The sequence below is a fragment of the Bombus flavifrons genome, chromosome 14 (genome assembly GCF_040668555.2).
Source record: "Bombus flavifrons isolate JBK064 chromosome 14, iyBomFlav1_principal, whole genome shotgun sequence".
Classification (NCBI taxonomy): domain Eukaryota; kingdom Metazoa; phylum Arthropoda; class Insecta; order Hymenoptera; family Apidae; genus Bombus; species Bombus flavifrons.
This window is the reverse complement of record NC_138455.1, coordinates 1,804,321-1,826,325: the sequence shown is the minus strand read 5'-3', so window position 1 is coordinate 1,826,325 and position 22,005 is coordinate 1,804,321. Positions and strand designations below refer to the sequence as shown.

Here is a 22,005-nt window from a genome sequence, read left to right as displayed (position 1 = left end):
AGATAAGGGATAATGACCTCCAACCGTCTATTTGACGGTCAGAGATCACATCTTCGACAGTGGCATATGAATGTATGTAGGTACATCGTTGAAGAGATAAAACTGCTGTAATGAATAACAACTTAAATAGAAGATGCAATGTTTCATAGCTTTCTGCACGACTTACGAATATCAGTGACATTTCAATTTAAAATTCTATGTATCTTATTTGTTATACCAAATTTTCGTAAATGTTATCTTGTATTGAAATAGAAACAAAGATCACACGTATATTTATGTAACGAAGAAGATTTATTTTACATAAGTTTATGTAGAGCAAACAAAACCTCGTTGTTATGAATATAACAAGTACATATTTATTTAGCTAGTCAACCAATTCCATATTTCTAATTTAGTTTGTCTTAGATTGGTGTACTAGATAGGTGTAATCTAAAATTATATAATTTATTTGCAATATATACGTAATGTGCTAATACAGTTTATGTGTAGTTTAAATATCATCCACAGATATGCTGTTTTATAAAATTGTAAATAAAATAATATTATTAAGTCTTTCATAAAACCAATATTTATAGGATAAATAAGTAATTTTGTTAACTGTAATTGGAACTTGTTTCATATATGCCGCTTTTAAACGATATTACTATGAAAATACACATTGCTACCATCTATTATTAAAACAGTAAATCAACAATTAACAGGATTCTCTAGTGACATCTTGAAACGATAAAGTTATCAACATAAATGCATGTTCGCCCGGGAAATCTTTCTTATGAAAAATGGAACTTATTAGCACGTACATCCTTCCTGTTTGCCACAATCTCCTATTTTTAATTGTTTCCATTTGTTTAATTTGTATAGTCCTAGTCCTTAAACATAAATCAATTCTGAAAAACGTAACATCGCTGTTAAGAATTCTTACTTGAAAAATTATACTTTATTAGTTTTTTATTCAAAAGAAAATATCTAATAATACTAAAATATTATATCGTATTTGTGAATATCCGTATAAAAATGTGTATCAAAAATATAATTATATATTTACTTATGTGATAATTCATATTTTCAACGATAGTGGCGTGCTTGATGTGATTTTATAATCGGAATTATTTGTAATCCGTTTGTTTTAAATGTATACATATGAAAGAAGTAAAACATGTCTTTAGATCAAACGGTGTGTGAAGGTAAAAGTAACAGTTTAGTAATTTAAACGATTAATTTAACGCATTTGGTGAGAAATAGCAGTAATGTTATAATAGCAAATACAAGACCAGTTTTCAGGTTATATTGTGTTTGCTTGTAACTTCTAACTTTTTGTTGTTTTCAGATCTGAAAGCTTTTGAAAGACGACTTACTGAAGTAATTGCTAGTTTACAACCAGCCACTTTGCGTTGGAGAAGTATGTTTTTCTATTTATCTGTGTCTGTTATATTTTATAAAACTCTCTTATTAAATGATAATGTAACGTTAATGTTGCTTATTCATTTTGTTATTCAATGTAAATTTATTCTATGTATGTTTAATGTAACACTATTTTCAGTGCTGTTAGGTTTCATTTCTGTGTGTACTGCTATTGGCGCATGGCATTGGTTAACAGATCCAAATACACCAGCAGTATCATTTACACAAAGTCTATGTAATCATCCATTTTTTGCAATTGCTAGTATTATTTTAGGTAAGCATGATCAACATGATCTGTGTTGTTTCTGGTAACATATATATAGATATAGAAATGGATACGCTTAATTTGTTTCAGTTATATTATTTATGATGGGAGTCCATAGACGTGTAATTGCACCAAGTATCATAACTCAAAGAGCTAGAAGTGTTCTTAGTAATTTTAACATGAGTTGTGATGATACTGGAAAGCTCATTCTTAAACCAACAAGATCACGACATCATGAAACTTAAAAAATAGAAATGATATAGATTTTACGTTAGTTTGTGAAGTGTTCATTAATACCTAAATTGCTATGCAGGGTGTCTATAAAAATCATATGTATACTATATGTATAAAACACATTTTTGATACTAGTGTTAGATTTAAGATATTTTCTTGTTGTACTTAGTATTTAAAAGATTCAAGTTGGTATCTTTCATTTTTTAAACTCTATTCATATATTAAAATTGATACACATATAAAAAATGTTGTATTTCATAAAATTATTTTGAAAAATAGTAAAAAATGTTTAAATTATATATATTCCATGTACATTCATTCTAAATACTCTTAAACAATAAACTTAGTAAAAATGATTGTCAACAGATGATACAATAATTTTCATTTGTATTGAAGCAATAACAATTAATAGGTTTACAATGATTTATTTCAAAGCAATGGTAAATGTAATTTGATATAAATTTTATTCCATGTACGTTATAACTTCCTAAATAATATAAGTTATAAATAATATAGTTCTTAAATACAAGAATATTTGTAATGTTCTTATTTATTGTGTGTATATATATACGTAAACATATGTATATGGCAAGAGATATAAATATTATATATTTATCTGATTGAAAAATGTTTGCAATGTTATATATCTAAATTAAAAATTATATATATATACAATATTATATATATTATTTATATATATATTGTGATTTAAAAATTTTTTAAATTTAGATATATAATATTGTGGATATTTTTCAATCAAATAAATATATAATATTTATATTTCTTCCCATATATTTGCAGAGAGTTGATACATGTTAAAATTTTTGTTTAGCATTTCATTAATATACATGACATGTATAAAGATATAAGTATAAACGTAAGGTGTTGTAGTAATTTAAATTCATATATAGATAAATGATACATGTAACATCATAATTGTATATATATAAATATATATATAGATATATATATACATATATATATATATATAAATATATATAGAAATGTAAAATAAATTTTATTAGTATACTTTAAACAAGTAAAATTCTTTGTTATATTCATTAAATATATATGTAATGTACTATTTTAAATTTTATATGCAGATTAATTTTTATTTTTGTTGGTCGTGTGTGTGTTTCTTTTTATAATAACTTTAATTACACTCGAACTATTTTAAGTCATAAACAGTACTATCATACTGTAAGTAATGAAACATAGACAATAACATTGAAATATTTACTATAAAGCAAAATTATGACTATTAAATGAAACATACTATTATAACGATCAAAACATTTATTCGTATTAATATTCTGCATATTATTACAATTTTTGCAATGCACAATCACGCGATTTATTTCGTACAATATTACATATACAATATTATTTATTTACGCAGATCAATATTCATTCAAAATCAACTATAGCATTATGTATTTAAGACGCATTTCTCAGTCCCAGTATTACATTACCTACGATATATATATATACAAAGGATAATTACCAAGTATTGTATGTGTAACATTCTAATTCTAGCATTGCTAATAGCAATGTCTGGACAACTAAAAATTTTCTGTATTTGCCAATTTCTAAGTGCATATTTTTAACATATATAATATATTTCGTTATTTCATAAATATATACTTTTCTTTTTCATTTCTATTGGAAGTTTTCAATGGAACAATTAAATTGAAAACAAAATTTCCAATTTGTATCATTTAGAACTTCAAATAATGGACATGTTTATTCATATTTTTCTTCCGTTTCATTTCTTTATAATATACTCAATTTACGAACAATATATTTGAAAGTTATTAACTTATTAAATACTTTTTATGAATAAAATATGAAAGCAGAAACGTTGTTAATTTTGGACCAAAAATTTTTGTTTAATTTTTCAAGATATCCTAGTAAAAATTAACTTTCATTTGCGTTTTACTTAAAACCTAAAAAACAAAAAGTAGGTAGTTTACAAATGAAATGTAACATTGAAAATGACTGGCACTATAGTTTTATAAATTCTGAAATGTTGTACAATTACTTGGTTCGTTTGCTTTATTCACATTACTAAAATATTTCGTAAAACGATCCTGTGATATTCATTTATCAGTACCTTTCTTTGTAATTACATGCGAGGATCAATATTTAATGTATTAAATATTGAAGAGTAGAAAGTTATAATATAAGATATATTTCATCACAAAAACCAAGCTAACATAGCATGGTTGCATTTATATATGCATGAAACTAAAAAATAATTCAACAATCGTGTTTTCTAAACTCACGTGCTAGTGCATAGAAAACAGATCACCAGCTGAAGGAAGTGGTGCCAATCCGCCCGTAACATCAGGTAATTGTGTCAAATCAGGTAAATTGGAAATGTGTGATTTCACCTCAGATCGGACAGCGCATACTTTTTTAAGTTTTTCTTTATAATCCTGTAACATTATTAAATTTTATATTATATGTATATATATTTAAAATTATATAAAAAGTATTAAAAGTATTAAAAGTATATATATTTTTTTATTTATATATATATACTTTTTTAATAGATATTTGTGATTTATTTCCTAAAAAGAGTACAATCGTACTTCTAATGTTGCTTGTGCCTGTTGAAGTAATTGCCTTTGTGCCAAAGTGTAATCTCTGAGCATAGTTAGCAATCTCCTTCTGTCTTCCATTTCTGCTTGCAGTCGCCCGTTATAATCTGCTAACAATGCAGCAGCTTCATTTACTGCAACACTTAATTGATCTGCAGCTGCTCTATCTGCTAAATTCGCAAGAAGCGAAACTTCAGAAACTTCTGGTGGTAAAGAGGCAATACGTTCTCTAACACCAGCATCTGAGGATGCTGTGTTTTCCAAATCCTGAAATAGAGAAGGCATTCTTTAATAATTGCCTTCAATATGTTCATGTATATATACATGTTTAATGTATTTGTCTTATACTATTTACGTGATCATATGAATGGATCATTTAAGAGGGTAAGGTATTCTTTTACATAAAACTATGTTTTATTAAATAAGAATATTACTTCTAAAAGACTAAAAAGGCTATATATGTAAATTTTAAATAAATCCAATGTTACTATTTTATTATTTATGCAATAAATAAATAAAAATTTTTTAGTAACACAAAAAGAAAATGTATTGTAAAGTAGATTAAGAATAAAAAAGATGGTTATGAAATGATCAAAATTTCTATTGGGGATGGAAATATCAAACTGTAAATATGCTTGCCAATATGCCTTATGGATTCAACATATATTTTTCCATATATAAGATAGTTTATTGCTAACGATACATATTCCGAATTTTTGTTGTTTTTATAAATGGTATTAACCATTAAGGCTTTGATGAGTTCCTCTGTTTCCGGTGGGTCTCCAGCAGGAGTACGAGGACTTAGTGTTACATGTAGCTCTTTGGTTCCATCCACTTCAACCTCAGTCTCTGATTTCTTTCTCTCCTTTTTATCTTTCTGCAATGTATGATACACATAACATAATTAGAAATATTATACTTAACATCATCTGAAATCAGTGTTTTATGTTACCTTTACTTTTTCTATGTCATTCTTAAATTTCTTTTTTGGAGGTGGTGTTCCAGGATCTTTTGAGGCATCTGTAAAAGCAGCCTTAAACTCTGCAATTTGTGCCTTATCATAAACTCCTCTCTCTTCCCAAATTTGAAGTAGCCTATTTAATCTCTCTCTTGTCTTTTCATCAAATCCCTTCATATGTTCAAAAGCTTTCGGTAAAACTGTCTCAAATTCTTTTCCAAACTCTGGTCCTTTCTTTTTACTATTTTGAATAACATCATTTGCCAAATACATAAACATCAGCTTACGATTATCCTTCACTGTAAAAATATGTTAATAATAATAATACTTGATAAAGTATAAATTTATCAATTTTATAAATCAATTATATATAAAAAAAATAAACTAATTTGCATTTTTTCTGTTAAAATTGAAATTGTAACAAAATGTAATATGTGAGAAAAGTTGTAATTATACAGTAAATCAAATTTATTATAACACTTTATTATAAAATAAATTATGACAGTTATGAAATAATTAGTTCAAACACATATTATGTAATATAATTACAATGTGACAAGCGATCAACTAACATGTAAAAAGTGGAGAAATATTTTTAAAAATCTCTAAATAATGATGTCATTTATATAAAGAATTAATAACAATTGCATTGTATATGTGAAAGCATATTATGTACTGAATTTTACTTTTACATTAAAAATTATAATATCATGTAAAATGTAACATATTCTGATTGTATTAAATAAATACTAACGATATAAATACAATTTTGCAGTTGACATACTGTTACGAAAAGTATGTTCATAATTACGTAGCGAAAATCTAACTTATAAGTTAACCTAGACATTTTTCGAAGATTATTTTACATGTATTCGATTTGTAATACTTTTTTACAATAATTCAATAAGAAAATAATATTCGACCACGTGTCTAAAGTTTTAAATATAGAATAAATAGCAAAGATATACTTACGACAAGCGTCACGTACCTTTACACATCTCTTTAAACCAGACTTTCACGATGGTCGGATGATGTTTTCTGTGGTGAATTAACCAAAGAGAAAGTGTTTGAATGCTTTGTTGAGAGGGATTTAAGTCCATTAATCTTTTCACAAGTGCACTTTCTGTAAACCCTGTCATTTTTAAATTAGAACGTTTGTTTTGTCAGCAAAAGATGTATAAAACCGTACGTATCCCAACTCACGAGCCGCACAACTGTACGACTCAACAGCTGAAATACAAACATGAACGGCGTATAAAACGTTGCACTTTACCGCATATTATTTTCGTCATTTCAATAACCAGCGCCACCTTTCCGAGATATTTTCGAACTACATCGCATTGCGTTGTTAATTTCATGATCGATAATTCAAATATTACAGTACAGATAAAATGCTACTCGTATTTTCTGGTAGTCAATGACAGTTATTATCGTATTATATATGTCCATGTGACAGAATTTTTTAAATTATTTTACTTGAAGAAGAAACAATCCATAATATTAGTAAGTATACGCTATCAAAGCAAAGTATATCCTAATTTCATTTTACATATATAAGAGGTATTAAAGGTCTTTTAAATGAGACAAATCAATAAGTATAGACAAAAGAAATATAAATGCATATATACATATTAAAGAATAAAATTGCAAATTCTTTTTTATCGACTGTGCATGGTTTTGGTAAGAATCACGAGTAGAGGGTACTGGATCGCCTTGAATAGAGCGCAGCGGTGATTTCCAGAGACCGCCAGAGATCAGTGCGTCGTCGCAGTCGGGGGGTGAAAAAGGGATTATGTATCGTTGGGTTAGTTTGTTCTTCGAACCTGCCAATTCGTATTTCGTGTTTCGTTGCGCGTGAGACTTGTGCGATCCTCGAGCGAGGCTCATCGTAATGGCCGCGACCTGACTCGGGTAGTGTGCATGCGAGCTACCGTGTTCGCGTTACGTGAAGTAAACGAGCAGAAGAGGAGATAGAGTAAAAGAAATACAAGGAACGAGAAAATACGACGGAGTTTAGGGTTACGCGATTTCTGTGTATATCGTGAGTGTGTGTGGGTGGGCGAGGTGAGTTGAGGTCGCAAAAAGTCTGGAGGACGGCAAATCATGAGCGAGGATAGGAACGAAGAGGATCCCCTAATGGATCTCTGGTACAGCAATTGGGAACAACAGTGCGTTGAGGCGCTGGAAACGGAACCGGATTACGAAACGCAACTGCATAACGAAAAGGAACTCTATTCCCAGCAGATGTGGACGAGTTTTCAGACGACAGCGTCGGCCATCGCCCAGCTGTACAAAGGTAAGTTAATTCAACGATAATACCGATCGCCGCTCCTGTCCTCCTTTTTGCTCATCTTCAGAACGAGTTCTATACGATGTTTACGAGCAGCAAAACGTCTTGCTACCTCGCTGTAGTTACCATTTTGCGTGACATCCATTTTGTGCGACGTACGAGAGGATACGCCACTGTTCTCGCTTCTCGTTTGCTTCGATTCCCTTTTTTCGCCGCGTGTTGCATATCGATCTGATCGTGTAACCAGTTCCTTTCGGCTTTGCTCTTTTACAGATCGTACGCAGGGTGTCTCTCTATGGCTACCCTTCCAGACTGCCGCAGGTACCGTCACGTCGTTGTACAAAGGTGCGTGCACTTCCTTGGTCTCTCTTGTCAACAATGTGAGCAAGATAAACCTACATTCTGTCTTTCTCTCTCGTGATCTTTCCTTCTTTCTTTACGATATTATTTTTTTTGTGTCAGCTTTTCTTTTCTCTTTTTTTATCTACAGTTTTACTATTCGGTCATCCTTTTGCACGGCCGTCATCCACACACGTACACACATCCACATTCTCACACATTGATAATGTGTTTGCATGTACATGTGCGTCAGAACGCTTTGCACAGCTGACCAATACTGAAGGTCAGCTGTTAATTGACGCAAACTTTCAGGACTATTACGAATATTTATAGAAAACAGAAGTACATTCCTATCATTTCCTGAAAATTAGATCATTCTTGCAGATAATTATGAGTCATATAATAAAGTAATATCAAATGTTCATCAGTACAAGTTTTACATGTGTTGACTATGATGCTTGTTTTATAGGTAATTATTGATATTTTTGAATTGTTTATTTTGGAATAAATTTAATGGTTCTTTATGTTAAAATTTTGATTTGTTCTATCCTATTGTAATTTAAAGAAAGCTAATATTGGCATTTTTAAATTATTATTTTAATTTCTAATAATTCTTTCAAAACGTTAATTGTTTTTATGAACATTAAATTTAAGTTTATGACCATATTACAAAAGATTTTAATTTTATCTCAATTATTCATTGATTATGTCTTTTATTAATAATCTTAATAACGTGGATTTCTATTTATTTCAAATATCTATTTAACTATAACTGTTTACGGATAACAATTTTTCCTTTCTTCTTTAGTTACTTATGCTAATAATCATATAAGTTATATATTTAATAAAGTCTGGTATATAAGGATAACACACATTTCTACAGATTCAATGGACAGCATGCGTCGCTGCAGTGAATTAGGTGTAGAAATGGGACGACAAAAACGTTGTAAAGAAATAATGAATTGGGCTAGGAAAAAGAGACGTATGATTCGTAGAGAAGACCTGTTAGCATATCTTGCTGGAAAACCACCTCCACCTCGATCACATTCACACAGGTATCGTATCAATATCTTTAATAATATTTAATGTACAAATAAATGTGTTTTCTATAGTTTTTGTATAAAATAAATTACAGAAGCTGGGAGAAGCATTAATGTCATGTTACTGTATTTTACTGTGAAAAAATCTTTTAAATGTTTTATTTCATAGGACCAATAACTTTTATAAGGTTTGTCTTATTAATGAAAGTAACACAGATGTAAAATGAGCATTAATAAATTTGCAGAAGTTCACCTAAGCCAAGAATGATGGTATGTAGTTCGCCTTCATCAGAAAGTTCAGCACCAAATATGGTCGTTGCACCAACACCGCTACCTGGTAGTGATCCTGATCCTGAATTACATACATTTAGAGAAGCAATTGCATTATCTGGTAAGAATTGTTGCAATGTGGTATTAAATGTAAAAAAAAAATTAAGCTTACCATGAATTATTGAAATCATTTTGTGTTAGTTATAATGATGGAAAGATCTTTATGTTGATGTTCAAATTCTGTTCACTGTAATTAATATTGTCTTTAAATAATTAAAATCTGTTTTTAAAAATTGTGTGTAGGTTCACCAATATCTCGACGCACTGGGAGACAATCCGAATTGTCAGCCTTTATTAGTAGCGAATTCGCTCGACATCATAAACGGCCTGCTTCGCACGATGTGGATATGGGATCTCCCACGCATAAACGCTCGCGTTTCATGTAACGGCGCGCGATGTGTAAAGTAGCCTCGCTCCCTTGTTCCCCATTAATTAATCAATTGATAAATTAATTATTAACGGTTCAACTCCCCTACATAGTTCTCGGTTAAACATAATCACTTCAAGAAGATGGCAGTGACTTGCATTGCCATATGATACACGTTCGTATATCTCGACTGTTATAATATTTGCCAAGTTACATTATTATTATTTATTAATATCAACTTTAAAGTTTTGGTCCTACTATTAATAATTGGAGCAGTTAATTTAGTTACTAAATAATTAATTTAATTGTGAGGAGCAATTAAGCTATCGAAATTACTGTGTCATTGTTTGAAGAAATATTAATTTGTTAACTTAAGTTTTTAAAATTACCACAAAAAAATGATTAGAATTTATTTGAAAATTATTTATTTATTTATTTATATATATATATATATATATATATAATATATATATATATAAGTTGTGAAGTAATGGAAACGTGTTACAAAATACCATTCAAAGTGCCCATACGGAGTGAATGTCATTGTTTTTTGTGCAAAAATCTATATATGTGATTATTAGTTGATCAATTTATAAACCAAGAGTATATACCTTGCCAAACGTACTATGAGATGTTAAAAGCTGCAACTAACATGCTTTACACATAATTAATGTGTATCTTGAAATTAGCAGCTAATATTTCGTGATATTTTTTAGTCACTTCATAATATACTGTAATTTGTTCCAGTGCGATGTTTGACAAGTGATGAATTGGTGATCTAGTATTTTGTAATTATATTACTGTCCATGATTGTAATTTTATAAGAAAAGAAGGGAACGGGGAGAAAATGACTGTAGATTGTTCTTTCACAATCCAAAGGATCGCTTTTCTGATTATAATATTGTTATGATTATTAAATGATCATAGGTAATTCGTATTTGGACGCTTTTGTGAATAAAAAGATCACGTTTTATACGACTTTTGTTGGTGATATAAGGGAAATATGTGATGGGAGAAAGAATAAGAACATAAGTGAAAGCAATGAAAAACAATGTGTTAATGAATTGGTTTCTGTAATTTTATAATTTTTATTTATCATGTAAAAACAAGGGATCTACATTTTCTGTTGTATGACCTCTATATGATGTAGAGGAATCATAAAAATGTCTTTTGAATAATATATTTAATTGTTTCTGCAATCCGTCTTGTTTGTAATTGTACATCTTCTTTATTTGTTTTGTGTGCGATCCCTTGGAAGCAATCGAAAAGTGTTTGCTACCATGTTTTACGCGTCATGACATCAACGCCTAAGTTTTAAATAACATGAGATCGAGTTTAGAAGCAAGGTTCAAGGAAAATGCTGAAAAATGATGTTCACGTCTTATTCTTTCCATATGTGTCGCGGGTGCTCATAATTGTGTAACTAATTGATAAAAGGTTCTCAAATAGACTTTGTGTAGTTATAAATCTTAAGCAAGTTAGGATAAGCAATGCTTATATCAAACAGAATCGACAGATAAAATTAGCGGATCGGTGGAAAGGCTCTATAAAAAGTTTCTTCCAAAGTTTCTTGTATTTGACATCAATGATGGAAGATTATCATAGTATCGAAGTTGATTTTTATTTTTTTGCGTATTTGTTACAAGCAAAGGGTTGAGCAGTGTGTAGTGAAGATGTGTTTCATGGAAAGTTAGTATGAAAACCGTGCAATGTAAAGGTATCTACTTTTCCACAATTTCTAGTATGGATTTAATCAATAAAGGAGCTTTCCGTCTTAGATGTAGCTATTGTCGGAGAGACACAGGCAGCTCTTTGCTGTATATGCACATACACATATACACATGTAATGTATATATGTGTATTTGTACGTATACGTGCATATTTTATAAGAAAAGCATTATGTTCAAAGAGAGAAGTTGAAATAGAGTGATTCATCACTCGGATTATAAGGTCACTGTACATGTATATTATTTCTAGTGTTGTGCCTCGTAACTGCTTCTACTTGAATTTTGAAGATCATCAATTATAGGAAATTCGAAAATGTTTTAATCGAACTGCCTATAAATTTATTTAAGAACAAAGTTCATTCTTCCTATTCACGTTTCGAATTTCCTTTCATTCGTTCTTCGAAAATCACTTAGGAGCAAACTTGTTTCTGTTTGTTTCCTTCTCCTTCATATCGTTTGAGCACCGTTCCGGAAACAAGCGAAAAATTGTTATTCAGTTGTAAATATAGCGTACGTTTATAATGATAACGATAAACAATAGCCTTAGGGGTATTGCTAATATTATCATTATTGATATCGACAACTATGCGATAGCTTTAATAATATTTATCATATGATCGGCAATTAATAAAACTCCAAGGATTCCACTTGACTCAATTTTCCTGACCATTTTGGTTACGCAGGGTCACGTTTTTGAAATTTCTGAAAGTTCAATTCAAACGAAATGTATAATACTATATCGAGAAGTATCTTTGTACGTAAAAAATTTAGTCGCATTATTTGTTTTTAAGTTTTTCAGACGATAATATTCTATTGATCTGATTCATTTCTTGGTAGATTTTCGTACAAAGGTAATTCTACTTAAACATTTACATAGAAGAAAGTAACACGCTGAAGATGCCATACTTAGGAATACGTTATTGATAAGAAAATAATAGTCAATGATGGAACATCGAGTCATTTTGTACAGGCATTGTCATCTTTATTTTCCCTTTCTTAGTAAAGAGACATTTTCGATTTATATTTGAGAAGTTTGATTTTGGTCGTAAGAAAATCGATATTTGTTTATAATCTAATAACGTGTTACTTGTTCGACTATTTGCAAGAATTTGTTACTGTATTTGACATTTTCCTACCTTGTATAATGCAAGACTATTCATACACGTGAGACGACACTTTGAGATCAGCAAACTAAGTTTTCCCACGTATATAGGGAGCTTTCCCTTTCTCATAGGAAGTTAATCTTGTTAGTAATCTATGTTGTCTTTTATACTGATACAATATTTTTTATTTATACAGTCAGTGCAAAATATTGTGCACAGTTTCAAAAGAAAATATACGGGTTTATTAAAATTTCTTATCATTTATAATGAAAACTGCTAGAAGGCGATATTTTTTGTAAGTAAATATTTTGAGATTGTAAATGAATAGGAAACGATATGAATATCATATCTTTTATGAAGAAATTAAATTTTACGTTATAAGTAATCTTTTTGTGAATCGATGACTTCCGTATTTCTTTAATGAAATTTGTCATTCATATTTGCTGCCAAAAGGAGTTTTCAATGAAATTGCCATTATGCAAAACCGACTGTTGTGTATAGAAACAGAAGACATAGCTTATAGGGCTCTGAAATTAATCGATTAATAGTAAAAATAAATTAATCTGTTTTTATATTAATAAATTGATAGTACTCTAGAATAATCGGACAAGATAAACATCAATATTTATTATTCATTAATCGATTAATCGGGCAGCCTTAGTAGGTGAGATCGCGAGAATCACTTCTGTATCATATCTTTTTCACAATAATGGTAGTTCGTACGCTAATCATACAGGTGCGTAGAAACGCGTACGTGTCACAAATACAGGGCACCAACAAATTTTCTACAAACCATTTTTTTTATTCTGATGCACATTAATCGCAACGTGATGTACTTTTTTGTCAACAAATGTATCACCAAATTCTACTTGCACGAACACGGAAAAACCGTAAGAGAACATGAAATGTCTGTTCGCGGCGAGGCGAGAAATGGTGCTGTAATTTTTTGCGACTATAAGAAGCTTGTATATTTTTGCGTCTCTTGTTTGTAAGATAATCATTTACAAATAAAATTACAAAGAAAAAAATATTATATTGTTAGTATTTGCCTTTTGTGTACAAATTATTAATATATTTTTTACAAAATAAGACTATTTTATAAAATGTTTTCGACATTTATTCGTATCATATTTACATGTTTTAGTTTTATGCGATTTGTACACTTTGTATATTGTATTTATATGACCAATAAGGAAAAATTAATTTCACTTATCCTATTGTCTAAAGAATCTATAAAGATACATTCTATTAAATTGGCATTTACATTCTCATTTACATTGATTAACTTAGTAATGTATTCTATTGTTTTAGGCACCATACAAACAAAAAATTAGGATTTTTGCATGATGAAATAGTATTTCAACATGTCGTTCATACAGTGAATTACCAATTTATACTTTTATGGCTTGCAATTTTTTTCGGGAATGAGTAGATTTTTTGTAGTACATTAATTATAAGGAAAATGGCAAGGAGCGATATATCGCGTCTTATGATTTGATTATAGCAAAAAAATAATGTAATCATATAACACCTACACATCCGTGTAATTAAAATAACTTTAATCATACAATCACGCGAAATTTTATATGAACTATAATTAAAACGTAAGTGCAACTGTTCGTATTGATTTTTTATATGTTGTATACAATTTAGTTTTGTGTTAGAAATTAGTTGTATAATTTTTTAGTAGGCACTTAAGCAGTTTATTAGGCAAGATTAAAATATTCGAAAATAAAGCTAATATTCTTTTGTTTCCTCAGTAATATTTCAAGTTTCACAGTCTACTATCTTTAATGACATTTTCTGGAGCATCTAATGCTCTTTTCCTGTTAGCTATTGCATTCATTAATTTCCTTTTAGGTCCAAGTGGAAGTTTAAGTGCCGCTATATCAGTTTCAGTTAGTAACATTAGGGCTTCTAGATCAATTTGTTCTGATTCTAAAACCGGATGTACCGATGAAAGATTATTGGCAACTAAAAATCTTTGCAATGGTGTCCATTCCTCATCGGTTTCTTCCTCTATAATTATATATGATTTTATATAAATTATTAGTATTTAAGATAAAAATTTAACAGACATATAAATATATTAACAATTTGCAATAGAATTTAGCAATATAAAGGATTTTACCTGAAAGTAAATCATCATCCCACATACTTTGTCGGCGAGCTAAACTACCTGCGCTTCCTATGCTAATTTCTTCGTTGTGCCCATTTGAGTTGGTTCTATGACCATTTATAGATCCGTTTACAGAACCATTCACGCAAGAGCTACCGTTTTGTTCATGTGCATCTACTTGCGAGGCTGGCAGATTATCGAAAGTAGTTGTTATCTAAAGTTAGAAAACAGCAGTCTTCTATACACTGCTTTAAATAAAATCATTATATTTGAGACATTTCAATAATATTAATGAGCTATTATTCTATTATCTATCCATTGTAATATTAACAAATTCTTTAGATGAATATATTAATATCTTTCGTTGTTAATTTTGCATTTGGAATGCATTACGAATTCAATGTCTTTAATATCGTTGATGAAATGAGTAATATAATCAAATTGGGTGGAATGTAACTATTTAAAACAATTATCGTGAGCAGTGACCGTGTAATCATTTAATTTTACAGCTATGTATGTCATTATAACATTAATAAGTGTTGTGAAGTAAAATAATCACAAAAATAGAGCACGCTAAGGTATATTCTGTATTCTGTGAATGGTCGTTATAAGGAACGTTTCGCAATAAAAATTTTATATGTTCGTGAAATCATAATTTGAATTAATTAAAATGTCCCGTAATCATATAAAATATCATAAAATATCACGCTACAACATTTAAATTAATTAATAGGCATTTCTCGTTTAATCTCTTTTACCATGCAAAAATATAATACATAAACTTACCGCTCTTCGAAATGCTACCGATCCAAAACCAGGTCGATTGAAGATACTTGCCGGTTCTTGCAGCAAAACGTTATCTCCTACGCCATCCATGTTTTCTCTATCATCTTGTTCAGTATCTTCGTCAAAGGATCGATCGCCCAAGAGATCAGGAGTACTTTGTGCTTTGCTTAGTGTACCCCAAACGTCAGAGATTTTTCCTCTCCTTCCTGCTTGTTGAGTTTGCGTTTCGTAAGTTCCTACGTACATTACTTCAGAATCTCTTCTAAGACCAGTGAGACTACGTATCGATTTTTTGCCATTTACTTCAATCTAAAAATTTTTAATCAGAAAGAACAGAGCTTAATTCTCTTTGATAAAAGAAATATTATACATATAAATAAAATAAATTCAATGTTGATTTTTAATTATAATATTGAATTATGTTCAAAGAAACACTAATAAACTTATTTGCTAGCATTAAAATTCGTTTCTTAGTTATTTACAACCATGTTTAAAAAAAATGTAAGTTTAAATATTTATTTTACCTCTACTACTTTGAAATCATCAACGGCTTTTCTCGCTAAAGCTTTTCTGCATACTGCACTGCCTTGTTTCTTTACAGTAGTGCCAACGATATCGCTGAATGTTGGTGAAGGCTTCACTCGACCTTTGAAGGTCAACATACTGGGTTTGTGAGGTAGAATGCCGGTTTCGTTAACCGTAGCTAAATCCAATTTCGTTCGATCTTTTGATAACTTTTTCTGTTCCTTTTCAGCTCTGATTTCCGCCATCTTCTGTTTTTTCATATATTCTTTTAACCTGTTTTACACATAATTGATGACGATAAAAATTGAAAGTGGAAGTTGTATCAGTGTTGAGGTATAACATTTTTTTACTATATTCTTTTACATATTGTTATATCTATATACTCCTTTTGCACATATTTAAATAATTGTATAAATACCTTTTTTCAGCATCTTTTTCTGCCTTTTCTCGAAGTAAACGACTCTTTTTGCGATTATTTAATTCTTGATCAGCTTGAGCAAGATCTAGAAACTGAAGAGTCATCTCTCTACCATTTATAGCAGCCAAGTCTCTAGCTGAGTGCCTGTCAATATCCAATGACCAAATATTGCAGCCAAATTTTACGAGGAACTTGACGCAATATTCATGACCCCTTGCCGCTGCCAGGTGAAGGGCCGTATTACCAAAATAATCGGTTTTGTCGGGATCTCCCCTACAAAGAAAATCGTTAAAATACAAATTATTCCACATCTGCTACTTGTTACTCGACGCATATATTCACAAGGATGAAGTTGCGAGTTCATTCCACATTGCTTTTGCAAATATCTTCATTAACTTTTAATTTTAAAGTTTTGAAGTACAAGAGATTATGTAGAATGGAATGTAGTTAAAATAATATAGCTTGTATAATATGTGATGTCATTATTTTCCTATTGACAAATTTGAACGACGTAGTAATAGTTTGCATTTTTACAATCGTCGTTAAAAATATATATTTTTACCCTAGGGGATTTGACCTTCGAAAACGAATGGAGGGAATAAATGAGTTCTGTAGCATCACATCCTGTCACGCAATGACACACGAGCGGAACAAAGTTCCGGAAAGATACCAGGTCTTATATCGAATTTCTATCGTTCGTCGACCACACTGAAGCCAGTCGAACGACATATGATCTTATTCATAATAAGGCACGTGCTGTCTTTCAGCTTTTATATCAGCTCTTCACGGATCGTCGTTGATCCTATGAAATAATGTACAATCGTAAGGTAGTTTCAAAGATCCCATACAAATTATCATCCAAAATAAATCTTGAGAAATAGAATATTTGTGAAATTGAAACAGATAATAGAAGACACCTGAGTAGAAAAATTATAGTAATATTCTATTAAATGCATTTACCCTTTTATACATATAATGTTATTAAATGATACTGTATACACTACATTAAACCGCGTACTATCTGTATATAATAATGTAAGTAGTAGTAAGTGCAATACGTGTAAGAAATGTGACTATCTTATATTATACTAGATTTTATACCTTTTATCGTAGTGATCAAACATTACTCTTTTTATGTATGTATTTAAAAATATTTAAACTTAATATGTAAATACATATAATCCATATAATTTGAATATTTTGTGATAATGTATATCTTTCATGATTTATTATTTAAAGATAATTATTAAAAACATGATTTAAAAAATTTTTTTAATATTATATAAATTTATATTTTTGCTAATTATAATTGATTAATTATAGTGATATTTGATTTATTTGCTCAATATTTCAAATGTCGCGATAGAAAGTAATCGTATTAATATCAGTGATTGAATTATTGAATGTTTCTGTTACTTCGAGAATAAGTTAGAATTTCTGCATTTTATTTTGTCTACAAAATGGGTAAGTAAATATTTTAACTAGAGAAGGTTAACGTCCAACAACGATTTTAAATGATTACATGAATGGCAATTCCTTGTTCCCCTGTTCCATTTCATTCCGTTCCCCTGCGTTTTGTTCCGTTCGTATTGTTTCCCACTCCGATTCGATTGTTTTCCATCGGTGCTTGCTTGGCCGTAATTTCCGTTCGTGGGGTCGATAGATGCCAGATTATAGCATATATTTCCGGTTTCGCACATCTGTCATCGTTTAATACAAAACTCTCGTGTATATTCATACATGTACGTACTTAAAGGAAAAAGGAAACCACGAATATTTTATATTAGAGGTACGTTTTAAAAGTAATTTATGTTTCAGCGATTAATGCAATTTTTTTCATGTTTTGTGAATGTTATTCATATGGAGTATTGTTAAAGTTTCCGCGTTCACTAACCATAACGGCCTCGTACTTAATTTACATGTGACTTTCAAGGTTAACTAAAGACACATACGTATAAGCTTCTTCAATTTCGTATATTACATGTTGATAAGTCTACTTTTTTAAGTAATAAATTTACAAGATGCCATAAATAGAAATTGTTAAAACAATCGGTAATACAATATAGTAGGACCAAATTTGTTGCAATGAGATTTTTGAATATTTTAATTGAACTATTTGTTTCAAAATATAGTATTTATATTTAATTTATCTTATCTAATATTTATATCTCATATTTATTAAGAAATCTACATTTTCGAAGTAAAATATTTTGTGCAAAAAATTACATCAAAAGTATCGTCTGTGCATGCGTGAGCAGTTACATTTTACCGCGAACCTTTTCTGTTTTAGTGCGCAGATGCAGAAATAGGAATGTAACCAGAAATAAGAAATGTTTGACGATAAAACTCTTCATCCAAGAATCGAGAGGTATCACATCGTTTCTGTTTAAGGATTCTATTTTCTACGAGTTATTGCAAGTGATATGGTAAATTAATATAAACATGCACATGCAGCGATAAAGTCTTCTTTTGAAATAAACTAGTTATTAATTGTAATTCGTAAAAGAGTATAGTATAGTATAGTATAGTTTCGTAGAAACCCTGTGATGCGTATGGATGTTTCTCGAATGTATTTATAAGTAAATAGTTTTGTGAGTATACCCTCTGGCGACGAGCAGTCTCAGAGCATCTATATGACCTTCAAAGGCTGCCCATAATGTAGGGGTCATTCCACCGTCATCCCGCGCGTTACAATCCTTTTTTGTTGCTTCTTTTAAGATGTCTAAGGCGCCATCGCGTGCAGCTCTATAGAGAGAACAATTATTTTCAAATAATCACTGATTAAATATAACCGCTAAAGAATTCTGTTATATTGATATAGTATGTTTTTTAAAAGGTAAATATTTCAATTATATGATTTTATATCCAATGATATTTGATGCAAAAATATTCTGATTTTTTAATGACAGGCATTAATAATCAAGATTAAAAATTTTATAATATACGAAGTTACCTCTTTTGACATATAATACAATTAGAATTACAAAAAAGTCGTATTTTACTAAAAGATGATTGAGTCTTTAAATAATTAGTATCTTTTGTTGTAAGAGCACTTCCCGCTATACATGTATTTACAAGTAATAGATATTTCATTACTATGTAGTTATCTCGTTTCTTGATAATTTCCTAGCTCTACTTATGAATTAAACTGCATATCTTGTGTCATGATAATGTGACATAGCACGTCATCGTTTTCTCCTTCGCTCGAGTTTTCTTCTTTTAATTAGTCTTTCCCTAATTAAGAATTATTATACAAAATTTTACATTCGTATATATATGTATGTATACAATGAAATTTAACGCTTAAAGTTTACATTCACTTTTTAACACTTTGATTATTTGACGTTACTCTATTTTATTTCATATATATATTTAAAGATGTATGAATCTACTTGTAATATGAAAAAAAGAAATGAGAAAAGAGTCCTAAATGAAAAATATGAGCGAAGATGTCAGAGAAAGTACGTACAGAGTTCTAACGAGCTCCTTGCATGATAATTTTCTCTATGTTATAAATCATTAACCATGAATACATCTTGACACGTATTGATTTTACTTAAATGAAAGTATGTAGAAGTGTTGTAAGAGAAATGATTACTTTTATTAAATTAGATGAGATTCCTAATTGTTATTTTTAAAAATTATAATAATTGTATATAATTATGTATAAAATTTTATAAGAAAATATAATGTGTTCTACTAACTCTATCCACCTGAAATATCTTTGTTATTTCAAACAATACGCGAAAATGTTTCTAAAATGAACAAATGGTATCAAAAGCACAATAGTACCATTTTGTATGTCTATTATTTGTTTACATTTGAAGTATTACGTACATCTTCCAGCATGACTCATAACGAAAGTAAAAAGATGAACATAATCAAATATCTCAGAAACGGCAAGGTTTGGGATAAATGTACCTTCCTTTTATACCGAGAATCCGCTATGGTATCGAACTCGAAGTATGAAAAATTGGATATTGCATTTAAAAAAATAAAATTGATCTCCTTATCTTTTCTGTGCATTTACCTGTAAAGAAACCATTATCTGTTACCATATGTATGTATTTCTTTAAATCCTACAACTTTAATTCGTAATACTTTCGCATATTGTTTGAAATAACAAAGATATTTCAGATGAACAGAGTTCGTGGGACGCAACTGTGTATGCGTTATTCATTAAAAAGAGCATTGACGATTTACATTTTATATTCTCTAAACAATGATTTAGTTTATTAAGTATTTCTATTCGAAGAGTAAATTATTGCGCCTTTTAATTAAATGGATACTTTTTTCAGTGAAAGGTGATATTCAGAAGTGGAGTATACATTATACAATTGGTGCTCGTAGAAGTGGGCTGGATGATAAATCTTCCTGCTGAATCAAATAAAAGCAAAGGTGTTCTCATGCATAAATTCCGCACGCGTGCTATGATGTACATATACCGATGAGATAGTACTTACATGATCATAGCCATTGTACAGTTCTGGGTAAGTAGGTATGCTTCAAATTTTTTAAATTCTTTCATTCAGTTATACTGCACGTATCACTTATATTAAATGATGCAGTATTGTTACCAAAATTTTGTTATTAAATCAATTAATATCCGTGTACTATCTTTGAACGTATTAGTTAATTTATATTAATAAAAGACCCGTTTTTTATAATTGTCACAAAAAAAAAAAAAAAACAGAAATATCTACACCTATATATGAAACTAGAAATTAAAAATAGGTGAATTTTGAATGTGATGTCGCAGTGATTATGACACAATAAATTTCTTCGATTGATTTCTTATCGAATTGTAGTTGGTGGTCAAGATTTCAAAGTGCAATACTTCGTTCTCATGGTTAACCAGGCATGTCATTTTTTCACTCTAGCCAGAGACAAGAACCTGGCTCCACGACATTTCTCTGCTTCCTGGATCTTAGATAGATATCTTGTTGTAGTATATTAAAGCGTACCGCGTACCATTGGTAGAGAAACAAAAACATGAAAACTCAGAAAGGTATGCACAAAGTTTGTTGCTCGTATAAAAGGAAATTCACCTGTGAAATCGTTCGGACGTCATTCTGTTCCTCTATCCTTTTAGGAAGTTTCGTTACCGATGGCAAAACATCCCTGCTGGAGGCAGAACTTTTGGCACTTTTTCTATGAGATGCACTTTAAATAACAACAAATGCAAGTATCATAGATCCTGCATATTTTGAGCAAAGTGAAACAACCACACGCGCTGAGTATGGCGTCCAGCAGTGTACTGCTCAAACGAACGAAGGTATTATACTCTTACTGTATTACTTGGACCGTGTTCTGTGGTCCCTCACCAAGTCTATCTTACTTTCGACCGTTACATTGATAAGTCCTCTCTCGCTCTTTTACCAGTTCCCGCCGTTGCTTACCTGTCTGGTACTACCATAGGAATACTTTCCGCCACCTAGTGTTCAGTATTCCGTTACGTACGTGTGCATTCTATTTCTACTCTACCGACAAACTTTCATAC

General features: G+C 30.0%; 4 protein-coding genes and 1 long non-coding RNA gene across 9 annotated transcripts; 3 read left to right on the top strand and 2 right to left on the bottom strand.

The window, feature by feature from the left end:
- The first annotated feature begins 755 nt into the window (after positions 1-755).
- On the top strand, positions 756-2,539 carry Cnep1r2 (CTD nuclear envelope phosphatase 1 regulatory subunit 2). The gene is made up of 4 exons (XM_069127192.1): positions 756-1,184; positions 1,328-1,399; positions 1,541-1,675; positions 1,757-2,539. The coding sequence occupies exons 1-4, from the start codon at positions 1,157-1,159 to the stop codon at positions 1,909-1,911; spliced, it is 390 nt and encodes a 129-aa protein (XP_068983293.1). The 5' UTR covers positions 756-1,156; the 3' UTR covers positions 1,912-2,539.
- A 639-nt stretch (positions 2,540-3,178) lies between these two features.
- LOC138187345 (regulation of nuclear pre-mRNA domain-containing protein 1B) lies at positions 3,179-6,720 on the bottom strand. 2 transcript variants are annotated; one of them, XM_069128023.1, is made up of 5 exons: positions 6,450-6,720; positions 5,462-5,760; positions 5,246-5,380; positions 4,495-4,770; positions 3,179-4,338 (listed from the first exon to the last, which is right to left on the bottom strand). In XM_069128023.1, the coding sequence occupies exons 1-5, from the start codon at positions 6,598-6,600 to the stop codon at positions 4,189-4,191; spliced, it is 1,011 nt and encodes a 336-aa protein (XP_068984124.1). In that variant the 5' UTR covers positions 6,601-6,720; the 3' UTR covers positions 3,179-4,188. The 2 variants fall into 2 exon arrangements, with proteins under 2 accessions (XP_068984124.1, XP_068984123.1); XM_069128022.1 differs by having other exon boundaries at positions 5,456-5,760; positions 6,450-6,719.
- Positions 6,721-7,127: 407 nt separating this feature from the next.
- On the top strand, positions 7,128-11,026 carry LOC138187346 (HUWE1-associated protein modifying stress responses). Of its 2 annotated transcripts, XM_069128024.1 has the most exons (5): positions 7,132-7,757; positions 8,025-8,096; positions 8,974-9,145; positions 9,376-9,521; positions 9,704-11,026. In XM_069128024.1, the coding sequence occupies exons 1-5, from the start codon at positions 7,565-7,567 to the stop codon at positions 9,844-9,846; spliced, it is 726 nt and encodes a 241-aa protein (XP_068984125.1). In that variant the 5' UTR covers positions 7,132-7,564; the 3' UTR covers positions 9,847-11,026. The 2 variants fall into 2 exon arrangements, with proteins under 2 accessions (XP_068984126.1, XP_068984125.1); XM_069128025.1 differs by lacking the exon at positions 8,025-8,096 and having other exon boundaries at positions 7,128-7,757.
- A 2,669-nt stretch (positions 11,027-13,695) lies between these two features.
- On the bottom strand, positions 13,696-21,827 carry Sans (SAM_USH1G_HARP domain-containing protein Sans). 2 transcript variants are annotated; one of them, XM_069128020.1, is made up of 7 exons: positions 21,554-21,827; positions 19,107-19,250; positions 16,506-16,778; positions 16,087-16,360; positions 15,563-15,871; positions 14,789-14,990; positions 13,696-14,676 (listed from the first exon to the last, which is right to left on the bottom strand). In XM_069128020.1, the coding sequence occupies exons 1-7, from the start codon at positions 21,574-21,576 to the stop codon at positions 14,432-14,434; spliced, it is 1,470 nt and encodes a 489-aa protein (XP_068984121.1). In that variant the 5' UTR covers positions 21,577-21,827; the 3' UTR covers positions 13,696-14,431. The 2 variants fall into 2 exon arrangements, with proteins under 2 accessions (XP_068984121.1, XP_068984122.1); XM_069128021.1 differs by lacking the exons at positions 19,107-19,250; positions 21,554-21,827 and adding an exon at positions 18,028-18,197.
- Positions 18,177-21,547, top strand: LOC138187348 (uncharacterized). 2 transcript variants are annotated; one of them, XR_011175154.1, is made up of 4 exons: positions 18,177-18,294; positions 18,796-18,873; positions 20,804-20,995; positions 21,386-21,547. It is a non-coding gene; the product is annotated as an uncharacterized LOC138187348 (long non-coding RNA). The 2 variants fall into 2 exon arrangements; XR_011175153.1 differs by having other exon boundaries at positions 21,314-21,547.
- Positions 21,828-22,005: the final 178 nt, after the last annotated feature.

Excerpts from the sequence above, each read along its gene's own strand:
- Cnep1r2 (XM_069127192.1), top strand. The coding sequence starts at position 1,157 with ATGTCTTTAGATCAAACGGTGTGTGAAG. Across the intron at positions 1,185-1,327 it reads AGATCAAACGGTGTGTGAAG|ATCTGAAAGCTTTTGAAAGA; the intron begins GTAAAAGTAACA and ends TGTTGTTTTCAG. Across the intron at positions 1,676-1,756 it reads AATTGCTAGTATTATTTTAG|TTATATTATTTATGATGGGA; the intron begins GTAAGCATGATC and ends AATTTGTTTCAG.
- LOC138187345 (XM_069128022.1), bottom strand. The coding sequence starts at position 6,600 with ATGACAGGGTTTACAGAAAGTGCACTTGTGAAAAGATTAATGGACTTA. Across the intron at positions 5,381-5,455 it reads ATGACATAGAAAAAGTAAAG|AAAGATAAAAAGGAGAGAAA; the intron begins GTAACATAAAAC and ends CATACATTGCAG. Across the intron at positions 4,339-4,494 it reads AGGCACAAGCAACATTAGAA|GATTATAAAGAAAAACTTAA; the intron begins GTACGATTGTAC and ends ATAATGTTACAG.
- LOC138187346 (XM_069128024.1), top strand. The coding sequence starts at position 7,565 with ATGAGCGAGGATAGGAACGAAGAGGATCCCCTAATGGATCTCTGGTAC. Across the intron at positions 7,758-8,024 it reads CATCGCCCAGCTGTACAAAG|ATCGTACGCAGGGTGTCTCT; the intron begins GTAAGTTAATTC and ends GCTCTTTTACAG. Across the intron at positions 8,097-8,973 it reads CGTCACGTCGTTGTACAAAG|ATTCAATGGACAGCATGCGT; the intron begins GTGCGTGCACTT and ends ACATTTCTACAG.
- Sans (XM_069128020.1), bottom strand. The coding sequence starts at position 21,576 with ATGACGTCCGAACGATTTCACAG. Across the intron at positions 19,251-21,553 it reads ACGTCCGAACGATTTCACAG|AGCTGCACGCGATGGCGCCT; the intron begins GTGAATTTCCTT and ends TTCTCTCTATAG. Across the intron at positions 16,361-16,505 it reads GAAAAAGATGCTGAAAAAAG|GTTAAAAGAATATATGAAAA; the intron begins GTATTTATACAA and ends TGTGTAAAACAG.